Source organism: Rattus rattus, chromosome 7 (genome assembly GCF_011064425.1).
Source record: "Rattus rattus isolate New Zealand chromosome 7, Rrattus_CSIRO_v1, whole genome shotgun sequence".
Taxonomy (NCBI): Eukaryota; Metazoa; Chordata; class Mammalia; order Rodentia; family Muridae; genus Rattus; species Rattus rattus.
This window is the reverse complement of record NC_046160.1, coordinates 118392455-118411088: the sequence shown is the minus strand read 5'-3', so window position 1 is coordinate 118411088 and position 18634 is coordinate 118392455. Positions and strand designations below refer to the sequence as shown.

General features: G+C 43.1%; 1 protein-coding gene across 1 annotated transcript in view; it reads left to right on the top strand.

Moving 5' to 3' along the window:
- Rapgef5 (Rap guanine nucleotide exchange factor 5) overlaps positions 1-18634 on the top strand; it is a 230402-nt gene that overhangs the window by 191225 nt on the left and 20543 nt on the right. Inside the window, exons 18-20 of the mRNA XM_032908351.1 lie at positions 4003-4100; positions 6516-6638; positions 8434-8612. Of these exons, the coding sequence (XP_032764242.1) occupies positions 4003-4100; positions 6516-6638; positions 8434-8612 (400 nt within the window). The remainder of the gene's footprint in view (positions 1-4002; positions 4101-6515; positions 6639-8433; positions 8613-18634) is intronic.

Here is an 18634-nt window from a genome sequence, read left to right as displayed (position 1 = left end):
TTCAGAAATTGTTAAAGGATTAAATTACTGTGGGGAGGTTAGGGGGAGGGTGGCCTTGAACTAGTCATCTTGCTGGCTGAGAATTTAATACTTAGTCTCTGTTGGGAGACAGGAAACTGCACAGTAAGCCGCAGCTCGGGAGGCAGTATCCTCTGAGGTGCTTGTGGCCAGCGGGCCCTTGTAACAGCTGCTCCTGATGGGCCTTGTTTGTCCTCCAAGAAACTTTATTGTGTGTTTTGAATAAGACCAAGCCCATTACAAGCCGACATTATTGATCTGTGCAGCCTGAACAAAACTGTTTCACTGGAGCCTGTCAGATCACAATGTCACTGGCTTCCTTCTGGCTTACGATCTTAATCTGATGTCTCACTAGCCCGGAGGAAAATACAAAAAAGAAAAGGTGACTAAGTGTGAGCAGTTAAAGTACTGTGTTAACCATGCGGGGCGGGGGATGGGAGGAGCAGATATTCATGGCCTTTTACCCTCAGTAACTGTTCTTCAGGGAGAGAAGGACTCAGAGCACATGGGGTTAGAGCATCACTCCACATCCACATCTCTCCAGCCTCCATTTTGCTCACGGGCAGGTCAGATAGTCTGACAAGTCAACGCAAGTTATACGCGCAAAGCCAAAACGGAACATAAAGCCACTCTCCCTAAGCCAATAGGGTCCTAGAACTCTTACTGTACAGCCAAACGAAGCACCATCCTGAGTTGAGGGTTTAGCTTATTTGTAGAATGTAGACCTTACCCCTGTATGAGGCTCTGGGTCAAATCTCCAGAAAAACCTCTAACCCCAAATTACCTATGGGAAATCAAAGCAAAACGTTGCAGAGCATGTGGACCCCCCCATGAATGTTAATAAGAGTGTATGTGTGTGGGGGGGATTGTTTGTTAAGAAAAGGCTGCTGTAGCTCAGAACCCAGGTTCAGTTCCTACCTTACAACCATCTAGAACTCCAGGTACAGGGACTCTGACACCCTCTTCTGGCCTCCTTGGGTACTGCACTCACAGTGTACACTAACACACAGGCAGACATACATTCATACACATTACATACATACATACATACTCTTAAGAAACAGAGACAGCTTATTAAGAAAGGAAACATACCCCCCCAAGAATGGGAATGGCTAGTGAACTGAAGGAAGACATTATAAAATAAAAGAATGATGTTTATTCCTGTCTGGCTTCCATTGAATGAGACACAAACCAGGATTTATTTATTAGGCCCTCCGCAGTTACTGGCGGATTACCCCTATTCTAATTCCCTAGCCTGGTGACTTCCCCAGCTGTGCTCCCCAGATACTTGCTGTTTCGATCTTCCTGGATTCTTTCTGCTCCAGCAGTCTGGTGTTCTGGGGAGGCATTTCACTCTGGCACGTGTTGCTGGTCCATCATGGCTAATGAAGACCCCCTATTCTCTCTGTCTTCTCATCCTCCAAGCTCCTTTCTCTTCCTCTTTCCTCTTTCTCCTCATGGTCCCTACCTGCAACTCCCAGCCCAGTAACTCAAACTCTACCCCTCTCTATTCTCCCCGATAAGTAGTTGTAGCCATTTTAATTTAACCAATAGTTTCAAGTTGTGGAGCAAGGTTTGCATAACAAAAGCTGGTGCATGTGAGAATTTCCTCATCTTGGGGCAACTGGATCTTGGGGTACAGAATTTAGCCTTTGAATACACAGCAGCACCAGACCAACCTCCAACAAAGGATCTCCTCAGAAGCTTTGAATTTTTGACTACATGTTTCAGGCAGATATGTTAAAGGTGTTATATATTTTAAACGACCAGAATACTAAGTGGTTATAAGCAATATTCAACTTCATCAAAACTATCATTCGCCTCTCAGGATAGTCCCACTGAGGAGAACAGCCACTGAGCCCCCAGTTAGCTTTTCCATATTCTTCCAAGTAATCTCTAACATAGGGACCCTTGGTATCGTCTCTCATTTCACCAACAAAAAGCTTCGTCACAGTGTCCTGGGCTCCTGGTTTTCCAGACTCCTCTCCTCGTGTCACCTTGGAAGCCCAGAACCATGTGAGAATCTGATAGGCAATCTGGAAAGCCAGGGGGCTTCGCCTCTGTTACTTTTGATGCCCATGATCCTGTGGATAAAAGTATATTGCAAACACATCCCACCACCAATGGTCACAATGCACTAGGCACTGTCTAGACAAGAGACGCAGGAAGTCCGAAGCTCTAGGACCGGAAGAGGAGCAAACTTTGGTTTGGGGGACTTCTCCTGGTGGTGGTGGCATTTTTTGGACCAGGATCAGGAAGCAGCTTTAGGTGGGGATCTGATGGGTAAGCAAGTGGATGTGGATTTGGGGATGGTTATAATGGATCTGGGGGTGGCAATTTTGGAAGGAGCCCAGGTTAGGGAGGAGAAAGAGGAGGATGTGGTGGTGGAGGATCTGGATAGAGCAACCAGGATGGGGGGCTGTTGGAGGTGGTTATGACCACCGTGGTGGAGGAAATTTTGGAAAGTATAACCAGCAACCTTCCAACTCTGGTCCAATGAAGAGTGGAAACTTTGGTGGTAGCAGGAACATGGGAGGAGCATACAGTGGGAGGAAATATGGTCCTGGAGGAAGTGGGTATGGTGGGAGGAGCCGATACTGAGTTTCTTCCTACTTCACTGTGTACATAGGACAGGATGAGAGCCCAGAGGTAACGGAACAGCTTCAGGTTGTCAAGATAACAGTGTTAGGCAAACTCTTATCTCAGTCATGCCTAAAGGTGCAGTGATACGGCAGAAGACCCCAGAGCCGTGCAGAGAGCCATTTTGTGAATGGCTTGGATTATTTAAATAACACGACCTTACTGTGGAGGAAGGTCATTGCAAATGATGCCTTTGAGACAGTTTCTTATCCCTTTAATGGTTCTTCCATTCTAGCGGTCTGTCTAAGAGTGTAGAAGCATTCCTTCTTTGATAACATTAAATTTGTAACTTTCAGGTAACTCCCCGAAGCCTCTTTAAAGATTTTCCCCAAAAGTTTCTGAAAAGCTGTTGGCCAGGATCACGATGTAATAAGACGTAAAAATTTATAATTTTCAAGATGAAAGTGTGTGTGTATAGAGTTAAGGAAGCAGTCGTACATTTATTTATGATCTAACAAGATAATCGTGAAACAAACAGCAAAAGCCTTTTGCAATAAGGAAATAAAGACGCTGTCTCTGCAGAGAGATTCAGCCCTTGGATTGCATTTTGTAAAGCAGGCCTCCAAGAAACAGTCATCGGTGTTGTTCATCGTACAAGCTTTATATCTGATGTTAGGGAAATAGATCGATTCATTTTCTAGAAAGGGAACGCGTAAGCAGTTTGGCAGTTTGTGTCAAAGGCTTTACAAACGTTCCCTTTAGTTCAGTCATTCCAGACCGGGTGAAGTCTGTCTTTAAAAGCTCGCCCGTGTGTTAAACAGACAGGGATTTATATGCAAGGACGTTGACTTCGGCAATGTCTGTTATGGCTGCTGAAGTCATAGAACCATCTATCAAGGCTCTGTTACGGGCCAGGCCTTGTGCTAGTTCTTAACATATAGTAATTTATATGGCCGAAAAGGGAAGCCATTAAATGTTCGGCGTTCAAGGAATGATTAAATGGTGGCATAATGGGCTGTTATATAACCAATTAAATATAACGTATAAACAGTAAGTAAATGCTTATAATTATAAAGTCATATAGGATTAATTACTAGTGCGAGTGTGGGAACAAGTGCACGTGCGCTTTTATATGCTGGTGTGCAGGCTCACGAGGTTATTTTGGACAGAGGGGGCTATGAGTAAATTTTCCCATCTACCTGAAACTGTCCTGTTCAGCTCAGGAGGGCCACGCTAGGAGGCGATGTTCCTAACATCATGCCAAAGCATTCGAAAATAAACGCACTCACCTGAAGTCTGTTTACATACTTTTAAACATTTTTCTTGAGCAAGTTTTATTCACGTATGTAATTCGTAGGCTCACCTGTTTCTAACTACTCTCTCCCTTTTTTTTTTTAAATAAAGAAAAGCATGAATTTCAGCCAAATGACTTGGCCATTTCCAAATCCCTGGAGGCATCTGGTCGGATATACGTCTACCGGAAAGATCTGGCTGACACTTTGGTAAGGACTTGGACGCTGGCCCTTGAAACACCAGTACCAGATTCAGCAATTCTTCATGCTTTATAATGAAAAAAAAAAAATTAAGCTATTTTTCTCTTGCAACCACGAGTTGCCAAGGGACATATCTTTTACAAATCAGAGCCCCGAGTTAAGGGATTAGCCTCCCTAGAATCAGCCTTCCTTTTTTTTTTTTTTTTTTTCTGATAAAAAGTATTTGAAGTTGTGACTTAGCTTCTTTTGGGGAGCTGTATGGGCATGGGGTTAAGAAATGATCCCAGTTGGACTGAGAGACAGAAGAGCCTGTCCTTTCGACTGTCCCATTTCCTTAAGTAAAAGGTAGATTTTTCAGCCCTCCCTGCACGCAGTGAGTCAGTAACTATGGGATGTCAGATACCTATGAAGAGCAAGATTTGAAAAGGTATAAATGATCCTGCCTTCAAATTATTCTCAGTGTAACGTTTAAAAACATTTTGGCTCAGGGGACATTAGAAGTGCTTTGCGGGACTTTTCCTAGACAGTGAGTTTGATTTTTATTCTTGCCCATGAAAGAAAACAGTCTAAAGTGTTGCTTTTGAGCATTATTCCCAAGAAAAACCCTCACTCCAGCTGTCCCCCATGCCCTCCTCCTTCAGCCACAGTTACCTGGTATAATCCTCACCAGGGCTTTATTATAAAGGGCCTCTCAGAGAGGCTAAGGTGGGCATGGGTGATGGGAAATAAGCAGATGCCATGAGCTACAGTCTAAGACGACCAAGACTCCATCCTGCCCTCCAGCATTTTCTACAGCTGCTTTGGACACCCTGGCATATGTCCTTGTGGGTAGCAGATTTAGGAATTTCATCCTCAGGGTAGTCTACTTAAAATCCAGCATGGTTGGGGTCTATGGCATGAGGGCTCACTGTAACCACAAACACTTTCTTGTAGATTAACCAATCTTCCTCAAAATCAAACCTGGAGGGTAGAGTAGAAAATTTAAAGTGTTGCCTGGATAGGGCAATGGTCCGTCTTGAGGAACCACATGGTGGAAGAACTGTGCTAAAGGGCAGATTTGAGGGAAAATAAAGTAGACAAAAAGCCAGGTTCACCCACAATTCCGTTGTTAACTCCGACGCTGTAGTCTGCTTTGGTCTTATTTCAGTGCCTTGTCCCACCCTAGCAGACAATCCCTGAGAAGCCTTCCCTCTGCGACACAGAATCTGTACGTTCACAGGTTTAGTCAGTGCCTCTGACTCAGCACTACATCCTCAGAGAGGCAGAGAGGCCATTTGTTCTTGGCAGGCTCGCCAGGCAGTCTCCCCTGTGGGGAAGTCTGAATGTCGGCTGTGTTAGGTTTTTGTTTTGTTTTGTTTGTTTTTAATAGCAAACATTTTCTTAAACATCAAAGTTCTAAAACTGGCGTGTAATCTGCATAATTTACTTTTGCAGAATAAGCCTTGTCCTTTTAAAAAAAGAAATATCCATTCTGGAAACTGACCCCAGGGACCTCATAGACGGTAGAAAGGCATAAGTGCCCCATCAGTGGGTCACACCGCAGCCAATTTCCGGTCTTTCGGAAACTCTCCAATGAGGAAATGTGTATTTTAATTAGAAAGCGCCAGTAATTTTAGAGAAAATATCAAATTTCTTATTTAATAACTTCAAAGGTGGTGATAGATTTAAGGCTGTATTGTCAATGTTAATACAGATGTTACAATACAATAACATTAATACAATGTTAATGTCTCATGCCAGATTCGGAAGGAAGTGTACTCTTAGCAACCTACCTGTGTGATTAGCCCCCATCTCCAGGAGGGAAAAAGCAAAGCAAGGCAGTTGTTACATAGAATTAGTCACAGGGGGCTCTAAATAAAATAGCTTTTATTTTTATTTCATGTCAGATTTTTCACACTTTCCAAGGGCCTTGTAATAAAATTTGTAAGCGTGTGTCCGGGATGAGACTGGAAAAGGGTATTTCCTGTACGAGCCATGTCTGCCTTTATTGAAGTGCTCTGTGACATTTCTTTTGTTTGTTTTTACACTAACCCTCCTGGCACATTAATTTTTTGCCAGAAGCCAAAGTGATTCCAGGGCTTTCAGTTTCATTATGCTGTCTGTCAGGGCTGTGTTTTATAATCAGATTTGTGGACGTGGGGAGGCTGGTGGGGGAGGGGTCGAGGCAGGCCGAGCTCGTGGGGGGAGTGGGGGAGGGGCAGGCTATCTGGGTGAAGTGTCATTGATCACATTTGACTGTTGCAGGGCTGTTTCCTAAATTGGCTGTAACTCACTGACAGTGAACAGAGCAGGGGAAATATTAAGTGCACTCAGAAAAGATTACTTCTCTAATCTGGGTTTCTAGAGCCTTCCCACAGGCAGCCAATTCACTGTGAAACATTTGGGGACTATTGAAGATCCTTTTGCTTCTGTCTGTTGGTTTAGAATCCTTTTGCAGAAAATGAGGAATCCCAGCAAAGGTCGATGAGGATTTTGGGGATGAACACTTGGGACCTTGCTCTGGAATTAATGAGTTTTGATTGGAATCTATTCAATTCAATCCACGAGGTAAGCAGAGAGTGAAAAGACTGAGAACTGCTAAATGTCACTTTAACATTCAACTGAATGGTTTCTTTCTTTTCTTCTTTTTTCTTTCCTTTTTTTTTTTTTGTGACATTTGAGGGTTGATACAGTTGTGCTAGCTAGGGTACTGTGGTCTAAAAGCTATCTGGAGGAATTAAAAATATCGAAAGTCTGCCCCATCCTGGGGAAATCAGACTATCTACCATGCTTTCTTTGGTCCTTGTTCTATTGTGGGCTTAGTACGAGGTAAGTGTGGCTGTGCTGGGTTTATATGTACAGATACCTGTAGGCAAGATTTGTGGGGATGTGATTTTATAGATTTATACTGATATATAATGCTGTAATGAGATTGAAGAGTAATTTTACCTTTAGTGTTAAGATTTCCATTTTTCTCTATATGCATATATACATCCACCTTTTTACTTAGGAATATTTCACAAATTTTAAAATGTGCTATGAAACTTCAAATACTACCTTATAAATTTTACATTTTGTGTATATGAACATGTTCCCTGGGGACATATTATAACGTTTATGAATTGTATGCTGGAAGCAAAGTGCTACTGACAGCTTGGTGGTAGCAATGCTCACAGGAATCAGGAGATAAAAGTGCTACAGGTTTATAACCATGTGGTGCGTTCATCATGGTAAGAACACTTCCTTCTGTCATAGTCTTTCCTTCTGGAGGGACTCATGACTGATTTTTAAGAGACCCATAAGCCTTTCATTCTACAGTATCTGTTAAATTTGTTCATATTTTATCATTAAAACATTTCAGCACTGTAAGCCGTTTTGAGTGTGTTGTGAGCTCACTCAGGCTAGTTGAAGTGTCAGTCAAGAAGGATCCGCCTCTGCTTGTGCAGTGTGGTTCCTTTCACCCAGTTACAAACCAATCTCTTTACTGCCTTGCCTGTGGTCACACTAAATAGTTACTGGTCTTGGCTTGCATTTGTGAACTTCTGCACTTTGCCCTTAATCTCGGTTTTATTTCTGTTCATGATGTCTTCATAACACTAATTCTCGGAGGAGGGCAGCTTTCACACCAGAACCGTCAGCACCGCCTGAGATGCCATGCACAGGCATGGTGGTGCCCACCTACAGTTTTCAATACTTGGAAGGCTAAGGCCAGAGAGTCACCGAGGCCACAGGTTCAAGATCAGCCTGAGCAATAGGGTGAGACCTAGTCTCAAACGATGTTTTAGCCCTTCATAGACTACTAATAAAAAATGAGGGAGGAACTACAGTAACCTCAGCTTCATCAGTGTTGTGGGTGGTTCTGAGGATACCATAATAATTTGTGTTGGCCCTGATGTGTGGTAGCAAATGCCAGTGTCATTTGTTGGCATATGTAGGCACTCTTTTTTAGTCTTGTGGTTTAAACTTGAGAATGTTCCAGATTTTGTACCAGGATATCTTTATATTTGAGGGTGGAAGAGGTTGTATAAGGCTTCTAGGTAAACAGTTTTGAACAAAGTATCTTATAGTGTCTTATCTCTGTGCTTGTGCAATGTGGTTACTCCCATAAGAGGCATGCACTAGGTTACAAAGGAACTAAAGATAAGTTAATTTGAATCTGCCTTGTAGTCATCTGCTGTATTTTCTGTTAACACACTAAGGATACAAATAAACTAAAGATTCGCTAGTTTGAATCCACTCTGTAGTCATCTGCTATATTTGCTGTTAACACACTAAGGATATAGGAGAGTCTTGAAACAGCTCGTAAAGTGATTGAATTTTGCACCAGCTTGACTTGACCTAAAAATATCCATGTTTCTTTCAGCAAGAGCTCATCTACTTCACATTCAGCAGACAGGGGAGCGGAGAGCACACTGTGAACCTCAGCCTTCTGCTCCAGAGATGTAACGAGGTCCAGCTCTGGGTGGCCACGGAGATTCTGCTCTGCAGCCAGCTAGGCAAGCGCGTGCAGCTGGTGAAAAAATTCATCAAGATTGCTGCTCAGTAGGTTTCTAGGGGTGGGCGTGTTGTGTCTCTTATCTGCTTGAGAAAGCATGGTGGTGTGGATTACATTATTATTATTGTTGTTATTGTTATTACTATTATCATCATCATTAATTATCATCATCATTAAATTATTACTATAACTATAACTACTACTATAACTATGGCTACTATTCCTTATAATGATATGAAGGGTTGGGATATAAAAATGTTATACTGAGTTACGTGACCAAATGTTTAAAAGGTCTTTTTCTGAATATTTATGCCTTTGTATTTGAAGTATTCATATCTTAAAGTAAATGTCAAAATACCAGACTAAAGCACTGGGCTGTGTGCTTAGATGCTCTATAACCAGGTAGTAAGCACTTGTACAATATGACTGATGGTACTGCAGTGGGCTAGGGAAATAAAAAGATGTTGTGTGTGTGGTAGAGGTGTCACGGAAAGTCAGGGGCATGCTTGGATCCTGCTCATGGCTCCTTAACACTCACTGTGTGAGCTTTTGCAGACTTGTCAGTTGAAAGTCCCTGCACATCACCCTCTGGGTGCATCTCATGCCCCAGCTACTACTCTGAATATGTCTCTCATGCCTTTCGTGCTCCAACCTTGAATTCATATGGTTGACCCCGTGGTTGCTCCTTTTACCCATTGATTGCATTATTCTTCAAGACTGTGGGTCAAAGTTTCTTTCTATAGGATATCCCTGACTTACATGTACAAGATCAAAATTACCCCATGCATACACATGTTTTACCTTTTTAAATTTTCTTTATTATGGTTATTAAACTTACCTGTGTGTGTAGGATTCTTTCACTGCGCCACATTTACTCCCAAAGGACTGGGACTGTGTGTAATTGATGAGTGTAACTGAGAAACTGTATAGAGCATGGCAATTAAGAGTGACTCAGTGAATGTTGAGAATACTGGGGTGGGGGGCTCTTTAAAATGAGAGTGTGTGGCTTGGGTGATGGTCAGTAAGGACAGTACTCGCTATGCAAGCATGAGCACCTGAGTTGAGCCCCCGTAACACTCATGTAAAGCCAGGTGTGGCCCTACTCACCTGTAACTCCAGCACTGGAGGCAGAGGCAGGACAGTCTGGGGGGCTCCCATTTGACCTGAAGTGGCAAGCTCCACACTCAGTGAGAAACCTCATCTCAGAAAGTAAGCTGGGTCTGGACATGGTACAGCACATTTAATAGCAGAACTATCCAGGCAGCAGCAGACAGATCTCTAGGAGTTCAGGCTGGCCTGGTCTACATAGTGAGACCTTATCTCAAGAATATAAAAATAAATCAAAAAAGGCCTCCACACAGCAGAAGATGAGCACACATGTGTGTATATGCATGCATGCACGCGCGCGTGAATACACACACACACACACAGGAGCACGTATCCTATGTGCTACATAGATACATTATAAATATATATAAAGAATTGTTTGCACAGCTTTCCAGTATAGGCAAACAGCATACATCCAAATCTACCCCGGTGTTTTTTGTCTCCCGGGTTTTCACATTTTATTCCTTGCCTTTTGAAGTTGTGTTCACAGCAGACAGTTCTCAAGGACAGCTGTCTCTGGGTTATCTGCATGGGATAAGCCTCAGGATCTCTGTATATCAAAATCCTTGGGTGTCCAGGTCCCTTGTACAGAGCATGTAACAGGCACATGCTCTCCTACACAATGCCATGTAGTGCTATCAAATACTTGTTACACTGTTACATTATTCTAAAAAGCAACTATAGAGAAAGAAAGAGGATTAGTCTCACTTAGGGGGGACCATGGTCTTTCCCAGGTGTGGGGGAGTCTTCATACCCAAGTGTGAGGGTAGTTAAAATGCCAGTGGGGGAAGATGGGATACAGCCCCTTATAGGAGCAGAAGTGGTCAGCCAGGGAGGCTGGGAAATGTAGTCCTTCAACAGGAAACTATTATTCCTAACTCAGGAGATACAGAAATGCAGAACAGAGTAGCTGTTGTCTGTTGAGCAGGTTCTTAGTTGGAGAGAGTAGTTCTGGATCCCTTGATCAGGACTGTCCTCTGGTTATGAAGGAGAAAATTTGATTAACTACAATGGATCAGGAAATTGCCATCCTGTATTTCCTGTAGAGATGTGGAAAATAATTAGTAGAGGGCCAAAGGCAGATGATTCGGTTATAGAGAGACTTCTAGGAAATCTGGGAGATTTCCTGGGAAGGTTGAGGGATAGGGAAGAACAGAACAGGAGAGAGGGCGAACATAACGTTGATTCAGGGTGACAGTGACTGGTCCCATGGCCAGGACTATTGCACCAAAAATGAGCTAACAGAGTGGGAGGGAGCTACAGAGCATTAATGGAAGGGAACAGAGGAAACTAGAGGACTAATGTAAAGAATTGCATCTGGCCTGGGGTGAAAGGAATGAAGGCCCCTTTTAGCTATAATTCTCCACAACATCTAAAAGGCCATTTTGCACATGTATCAGGGACAAATGGAGCTGTTGTAGCAGGGTGAAAGCCATTGGGAGAGATTGCAAGGAACATTTTGTTTAGGTGTAGGGTGAAGTTCAGTAAGACATTTAAAAGACAGGGTGAAAACAGGTCTGAGGATAATAAGGAAGAAGTATCAGCAGGAGGACCCAAGTAGGAGGGGACCAGAATGAGTAGTTGTCTGGTCCCTGTCTTTACACCCTATTTCAAACCAGGTAGGATCTGTTGTCTTGGAAGCAGCCTTGTTTGCAGAAGAAGGCTTACAACCCATCCTTAGCAAGATCTTTTAAATCTTGGAGTACTGCAGTTGTCAAGGAGTCAAGCAGGTCCTTAAGGATGTTAAGCTGTCTGAGCTGCTGAGACAGAGGTTAACTGATACAAAGAAGGCTTAAGTCCAGATGTTTTGGTTCTGAGTCCCACAATCAACGTCCAGAGTGTAAAGAAGAGGGATGAGTTGAATGGTCCATGGCCCACTACTCCCCTTTCAGAGGTCACTTGAATTTAGGGGTTTGAGAGAGTTGATCGCTCAATAAATGCTTCCAGGCTGACAGAAGGGCAGGGAGGGGAGCGGCAGTTAGAATTCCCCAGAAGAGGGTCCATCCAAGGGGTCATGATCAAGGTTAACAGTTGGCAAAGATCCAGAACGTAAGTCAGGAGGTGATAGCTGTACAACTTTGTGGGGAACATTTAGAGACAAAGTTACATGAAAACTTCTACATGCAGTTGTGCAACTGTCTGGACCATTTACCTGAGTTCTGTAGTAGGATAAAGTAACAATAATTAGATGCTTGTGACTTCAGTCTCCTGCTTAAGGAACAAGGACCTGGAAACTTTCTAAAAGAAACAGTTAAAGTCAGTATCCAAGGATTGAATCAGAATAGAAAGTGTCTAAGTAAACTTTGTGTATTTGTTTGAAATATTAACAATTGCAGGCATTATTTGATGAACAAAATCAGTATCTTAAGTAAAACAAAATTTTTGATTAGAAACAATTTGATAAAGTACAATTTTAAAAATTGGTATTTACTTTAAATGACCATATCTAGTATTTGAAAATATGGCAATGCAAACTTCGTTAACATCAAATTGTTATACCTATATTCTAAGAAACAATTTAGTTATAAGTTGTGTTTTCCAAAAAGAAATGATTTCCAATTTGAAAAGTATACTCCCAGAGACTGTGTCTGCTTTGCCCAGAGAAAATGGTTTACTTTACAAAGTTTTCTAAAATTAACCCTATTAACAGAACTCTTAACAAATCTCTACATTTTCATTCTAAAATTCAACCAATCTATGAAAGATGAAAGTAGCCAGTCACATAAATAATTACATGTAGCACAGACTAAATTGACAAAGAATGCTAAAGCCAATGCTTTGTTCCTTTTATCAATGGACAGATTTCTAGGTCCCCACATACTGACAGCCGTAAGCATAATTTTTAACATCATTCTATCTAAAATAGATTGGTTGTTTAGAGGCACAATTTGTAAAACAAGATAACCAAATTAAATGGGCTTTAGCAAATATTGGTTTGGAATTTCTTTCAAAATATCCGTAATCATCACTACCAAAGCCTGTATCCTCCTAGTGAGCTTCCAGGTAAAAGCATAGGCACTGGCCTGGAGCGCTCAGTCTGGATAGAGACCAGATTTTATTCTCAAAGCACCACAAAGGTGATCCCAGATTGGAGAGAATCTCCTTCAGCTAAGTCATCTCCTCCTCAAGACTCTGAGTTCTTACAATATTACTTAAAAGAATAATTTGTTGGTTCTACAGGTATAAAACCAACTGTCAAAAACACTGCTTGGATATTCTGAATAACTTTCCAATGCTTTGAGTTTGATTACGGAGTAAATGACATCTTCCTTTGATGAGGGAGCATGGGTAGTTAAGGTATAGATCCTGAAATTAGCTTTTGCTAAGAGAAAGAACTGAAAGCCAGGGAAAAGGGCAAGACCAACTGAACTAGGATAGAGGTCCCATAATAGTCCAGTGGTAGGTTCTCATGTTTACAGCATCCTGAGTAACTACTCAACTCTCTGTGGCATTTAGGCTGTGGGTGCAGACTCTGAGATCCTCCATTGGGCAAGGGACTCTGTTTCCCTGTCATGTGAGACAGGATTCATCTTCAAATAAGGAGATTTTATATCTTGGTTCAGTGTACATCTCTGCATTGGCCAGGCCTAGGTAACCAGAGCTGGTCAGGCCTATGCAGCTGGAGGCAGAGGTAGCCTTCTTGTTGGTCTTATTTCTCATCCATCCTTGTTCTATGCTAATGACCTTTCCTCCAAGGCAACTTGTGCTTTATCCAGGACAACTGCTTGAGCCTGGGGGTTTCCTGCTATGTAAATACATTGTAAGTTTAACCCATTTTACTAAACCATTCAATTTTTACAAACGATTTTTAGTGTACCTGATTTTGAATATTTATATTAAGTTTAAACTTGTTTTGACTTACTTGCTTCAGGGTTAACTTTGTAACATATAGAGAAAGCTATATAATAAAAGACGTAAATTGATCTCTCCCTCTAAATAAATTATATTTGTACTTATGGTGATTCGCCATTAACTTGTATAGCTCAATTATCTTTAACAGTTTATAATGTCTCTAACCCTTTTAAAAGATTAGGATTTTGTAATTTCATCTCCATCAAGTTTTAGCCTTAAAAAAAAAAATCATTCTTTGATTAAAGATCCTTTAGGGTCCAAATAAACTTGAAACCATAAATATAGTCCACGGAGAAAATCAGGACTTCATTTTCCTGACCCTTTTATAATGTATTTTTTACAAAATGCCAGTTTTTTCTTTGCTTGTTTTATGACACATTTTGAAGGCAAGCCATCTTGGAAGCCTGGTGTTACCTCCTTGGTCTAATAAAAGGGCGATAGAATGATTAGCAGAAAATGATTAGCTTAGTTGACTTATACCACATGGTCACCTTACCCATGATGGCAGTGAAGTCACATGGTTCACTCTTTCTTTTACCTTGGTCACATGGCTCTCATCGGGCACGCACCCTTTCCCTAAACCGGAGTTGAATCCAAGTACGGTATGATATAACAAATTAATTTTTATCTATATATAGACTTTTTAAGTCACACTCAGTGAACTTATAAATCCTAAAATAAAGAAAGTTAGTTTTAACAAAAGCTTTAAACAAAACCAGGAAAAAGGAGGGGAGAATTCAAAAAGTTGAACACCTTGCCATTGTGACCTCTGTAGAAAGTTTACTTCCCAGTTGTTCTAAGATGCTGTCTTTTCCTGGCTGTTCTGCTTTGTTCTCCTTTTATTTTTTCTGTTCCAGAGTCAGGTGACCAACCTGACACAGAAGAGAGACTTGAAGGAAACTTAAACAAATATGCTTGGGTCTGGAGCAGATGGGCCGAAACCCAACTCCAGAGCCAGCCTTCTCGGTACCGTAGAAATAATTTCCCCATACCCAGAAGACATTTGAACCTCTGTGAGACTGAACCCAGTGATCTACACACCTGTAACCAGTGTGTGTGTGTGTGTGTGTGTGTGTGTGTGTGTGTGTGTGTGTGTGTGTGTGTGTGTGTGTAGATAGGAACAGACTACTAAAGATGCTTTCACCTCTTAGCTGTTAAAGATACAAGACAGATTTTTCCAGGCTTGGAGAGGCAGACACAGAAGTAGGCCAGAAGAATATGGCAAACACAGTTCTGTGTTATCTCAGGTAGGAATGTTGTCATTTGATGCAAGGTTGCAGGCCCAGACTGCACTCTGGCTCTGGGTGTGGTCGTCAGCCAGAGCCTAAAGAGTTAAAGTGTGAGTTTTACAGGAGAGGGGCCCTCGGACCACGCTGCTATGCCTTTTATCTTACAGAGTTGTCTAAATTAGTTTATGTATTAGAAACAGAACGTTCCGAATCTGGGACGGCAGTGACCATTTATCCAGTGTGCAGTGAGGCAAGATTTGCACAGAAAGGCAAAATAGTAAGAGAGAGAGTTACCAGTTTCCTGATTGGAACTCCTTTAAGTTTGTCCTCAAACAGGCCAAAGGAGTGTCTTTTGGCACAGAAAACTTAGAACCTATGTCTGGGCCCAGGACCTAGGTACTAGTCTAGGACAAGATACAGCCCCATGCTAGAAGTCAATGTCCAGTTGAGTAGAGCATCCGGAAATGACCAAATGACCCTGGAATGAAGGGGTGTACCCAACCTCTATAACCCCAGGGTTAAGGAGCCACAGGGCCAATGGAAAGTTGTCAGACCTTTTGGCTGAGCAGGTGGTCTTGCAGACAGTGGTCAAGTCTCAGGCACCTTCAACCAGATAGACCTTAAAGTGTTCCAGAAGGCGTCTGCAGTGAGCCTCCAAGCCCAAGTAGGTTCCTCAGAGTTAGTCCCACGATTACTTGCCCCAGTGTTTTTCTGTGTTACCTGTGTGTTCTGTTGAAGGCAGTATGGCCTCCCTGGGTCTTCGGCACACCACTGGATTATTCAGGCAGCTGTAAAGAGAGAAGAGAGACTCAGTCTGCCTTTCAGTGGGATCATGTTTATTCACTGTGAGGGGGCATCTTGTCCCCCATATGTGTGGACAGCCAAAATGCTACAGGGGAAGGTGGGCGCAGCCACTTAGAAGGATGGCAGTGGGTGGGAATGACTTCCGTGAGCTTCAAGGGGGGAACTGGGAAGCTTCGTCCTTCGGCAGGGAGCCACCATTTATACTGACTTGTTTAGGGAATCCGGGCAAGGAAGACAGCCCCTGTAGTTCAGTGTAAGTGTAGCCATGTGGGGTAACTGCCTGTTACTGGATCTGAGACTGGTTAAAGCTACAGCTCCAAATTCTGTGGGTGTGGGGGGCTGGATGCACACGTCAGCCCGGCACGATAGGAAGGGCAGATTGCCTATTCTGTGTGTGGATCTGGACAAGGCCTTGTGGGAAATCAGGCTTCAGGCTAAAGGTGCTCCCCGCCATAGTTCAACATGCTGCTCTGTAGAACAGAATGAAGAAGTACCTGGTTTGGGACCTGTGTCTATCTGGGTTTTAAAGAAGGGCATGCTGAATCTCAGGGGTATGAGAGCGGAGAGAGAAAATGCTGGTGAAAGGAACAGCATTTGCTGCTCTCTGAATTCTGGGTAAACACTCTTTCCATGGAGGATGCCCTTGGAGGTAGGCTACAACGGGCAAGCAGCCTCTGTGGCTATGAGCATCGTGTGGAGGGAGGACTGACTGGCAAGGGCAGATATGACTGAGAGGACAAGAGACTGACAGGCTCAGGATATCCTTTAGGAAAGCTCTCTTGAAAGTAGAACAGAGGGGCTGGAAAGATGGCTCAGTGGTTAAGAGCACTGACTGCTCTTCCAGAGGACCTGAGTTCAAATCCCAGCAACCACATGGTGGCTCACAACCATCTGTAATGGGATCTGATGCCCTCTTCTGGTGTGTCTGAAGGCAGCTACAGTGTACTTAAATATCATAAATAAATACGTCTTTAAAAAAGAAAGAAAGCAGAACAGAGAGTGCCCCATTGTCCAAATGACCCCAGATACAAGATGTTAGGGGCTCTGCTGTGGCTCTGCTGTGACTCCATAGAGGAGCAGGTGACAGGTCTATATCCTGAGCTGCCCTTTTGTGCGGAGTGGGTTATTTTTTGTGGTTGTAGTTTGTGCTGTCTGCTTGCCCATTTGTTATACCAGCCAGAGTGTTCCAAAACAGTCTCTGAGATTCCTGAAGGTGGCTTGTGTGGATGAAAGGTTTCTCACAACAGGAGTTAGGTGGAGAAATGGGAAACCAGTGTTCCAATGAGAAACGTGACACCACCCAGATCCTTCCCAGAGTATAAGATTGTATCTATCTTGAGGAAATGAAACATTCTCACGTGTTCTCCTAGCTCCATGCTGCTGAATTATTTATGGTTCTGGTCTCTATCCTAGCCCATGGAACAGAATGCCAACTGAAACATAAAGTTAAATTCCCTATAATCACACTGTAGGAAGAGCCAAGGGAAAACAGTCATTTCCACAACCTCCAAGTGTCTTCCCTTGCCTAAGGCACCCGATTTGCATATTCATGTTTCCTTATCTGCATATTCATGTCCCCCTCTCACCAGCCCCCACCTCTGTGGACTGAGTAAATTTTATTTCCTCACACAGACAAAGGAATGGTTACTGGACTGGAATGCTTAGTGTCAGACAGCCTGCTCTTATCTCAGAATGAATGACCCATGGTAACAGGATTCCAGGCCGATTGGCTTCTAGTTTCTGCTCAGAATCAATTTGTCTTATTCAGACACTGCGTCTATATTAATTTAATTTCTTTTTAAAAACAAGTTCAGATGGTGTGTGTGTGTGTGTGTGTGTGTGTGTGTGTGTGTGTGCGCACGCGCATGTGTGCTAATTTTATGACTAAAATGAAGCTATGTGGACCAGAAGAAATGGGGAGGGGGTGACAGATGAAAGGCAGGAATCATCTAAATACACGGTGCTAAGTGAAAAGGCTTCTGATCAGGAAAAACAATAACCATTTACATAAACATTTTTATTTTCAGCTTTAGCACCTGCTCTGTGCATTCCTTGCTATGCATTAGCAACTGGCTATACACATTAAAATAAAAACGGGTAGATAATGTAGTCCAGCCCTAATCAGCTTCCTTGTTCATGGTGATAATAACCTATAGGGCCTTCTTTGCATGGGAGGACTCAGGGCTAGGAGTTGCCTTCACCATGAATCCACACAGGCCTATGTCAGCCACTGTGGATCCACCAGAGTCTAGGAGGCGGCCTCCACCATGGATCCACTTAGACATTCTCACTGACTAGAGCCCCAGCAGAAGAGCTGGTATTTCAAAACATTCTGTCAAGAGATGGAGCTAAACCAAGCCTTTTCTGGCCGCGTGAGCTGTCTGCAGTGTAGAATGCTAGAAGCAGGTGGAGTCAGTACCAAGCCAATGGACGGGAGAGTCTCAAAAGCTGTCCTACAGGTAGCTGAAGCCGGCCAGACCTGGGCACCAGCCGTAGCAGAGGAGGCTTAGTAGCAATGTGCCTGCTGGACATGTGTCCCCAGATACCTCTCTGCTCTAGGTGTGGAGGCAGCAGTGTCTCCCCAGCTCTTGTCTTCATGGGGAGAGAACTTCTGTCCAGACTTAGAAGTCCAGGTACAGTTGGACTAGAGCAGTATCTGGTTCACAAGGTAGCCAGGACCCTCAGGCCACAGCCTAGGCCATTTCCCTAACTCTGAACTGCATAGTCCTGTTCGTTCTAGTGGCACTAAAATGTCACAGCGTTGGAAGACACTTAGCAGGCATCGGCTTTAGCTGGCAGACGTGGTGGCGGTAGCCTCCCATCGCTGGGAAGCTGAGGGTAGTCTGAGTCATAGAACAAGTTCCATGCAGCCCCGTTTTGAGGAACCGACTCAAAACAAACAGAACTAAACAAAAAGCAAAAAATGCTCCCCATGCTGATAGCTTTTGTACTGCCGTGCTATAGCTGGAAGCCTAATTGGGGAAAAAAAAATCACAAATATTAAGAAGTTTGCTAAGAAAGATACGCACTGCAGCATTTATGTAACAGGGAAGAATCGAGACCAGCAAAGGACTCAA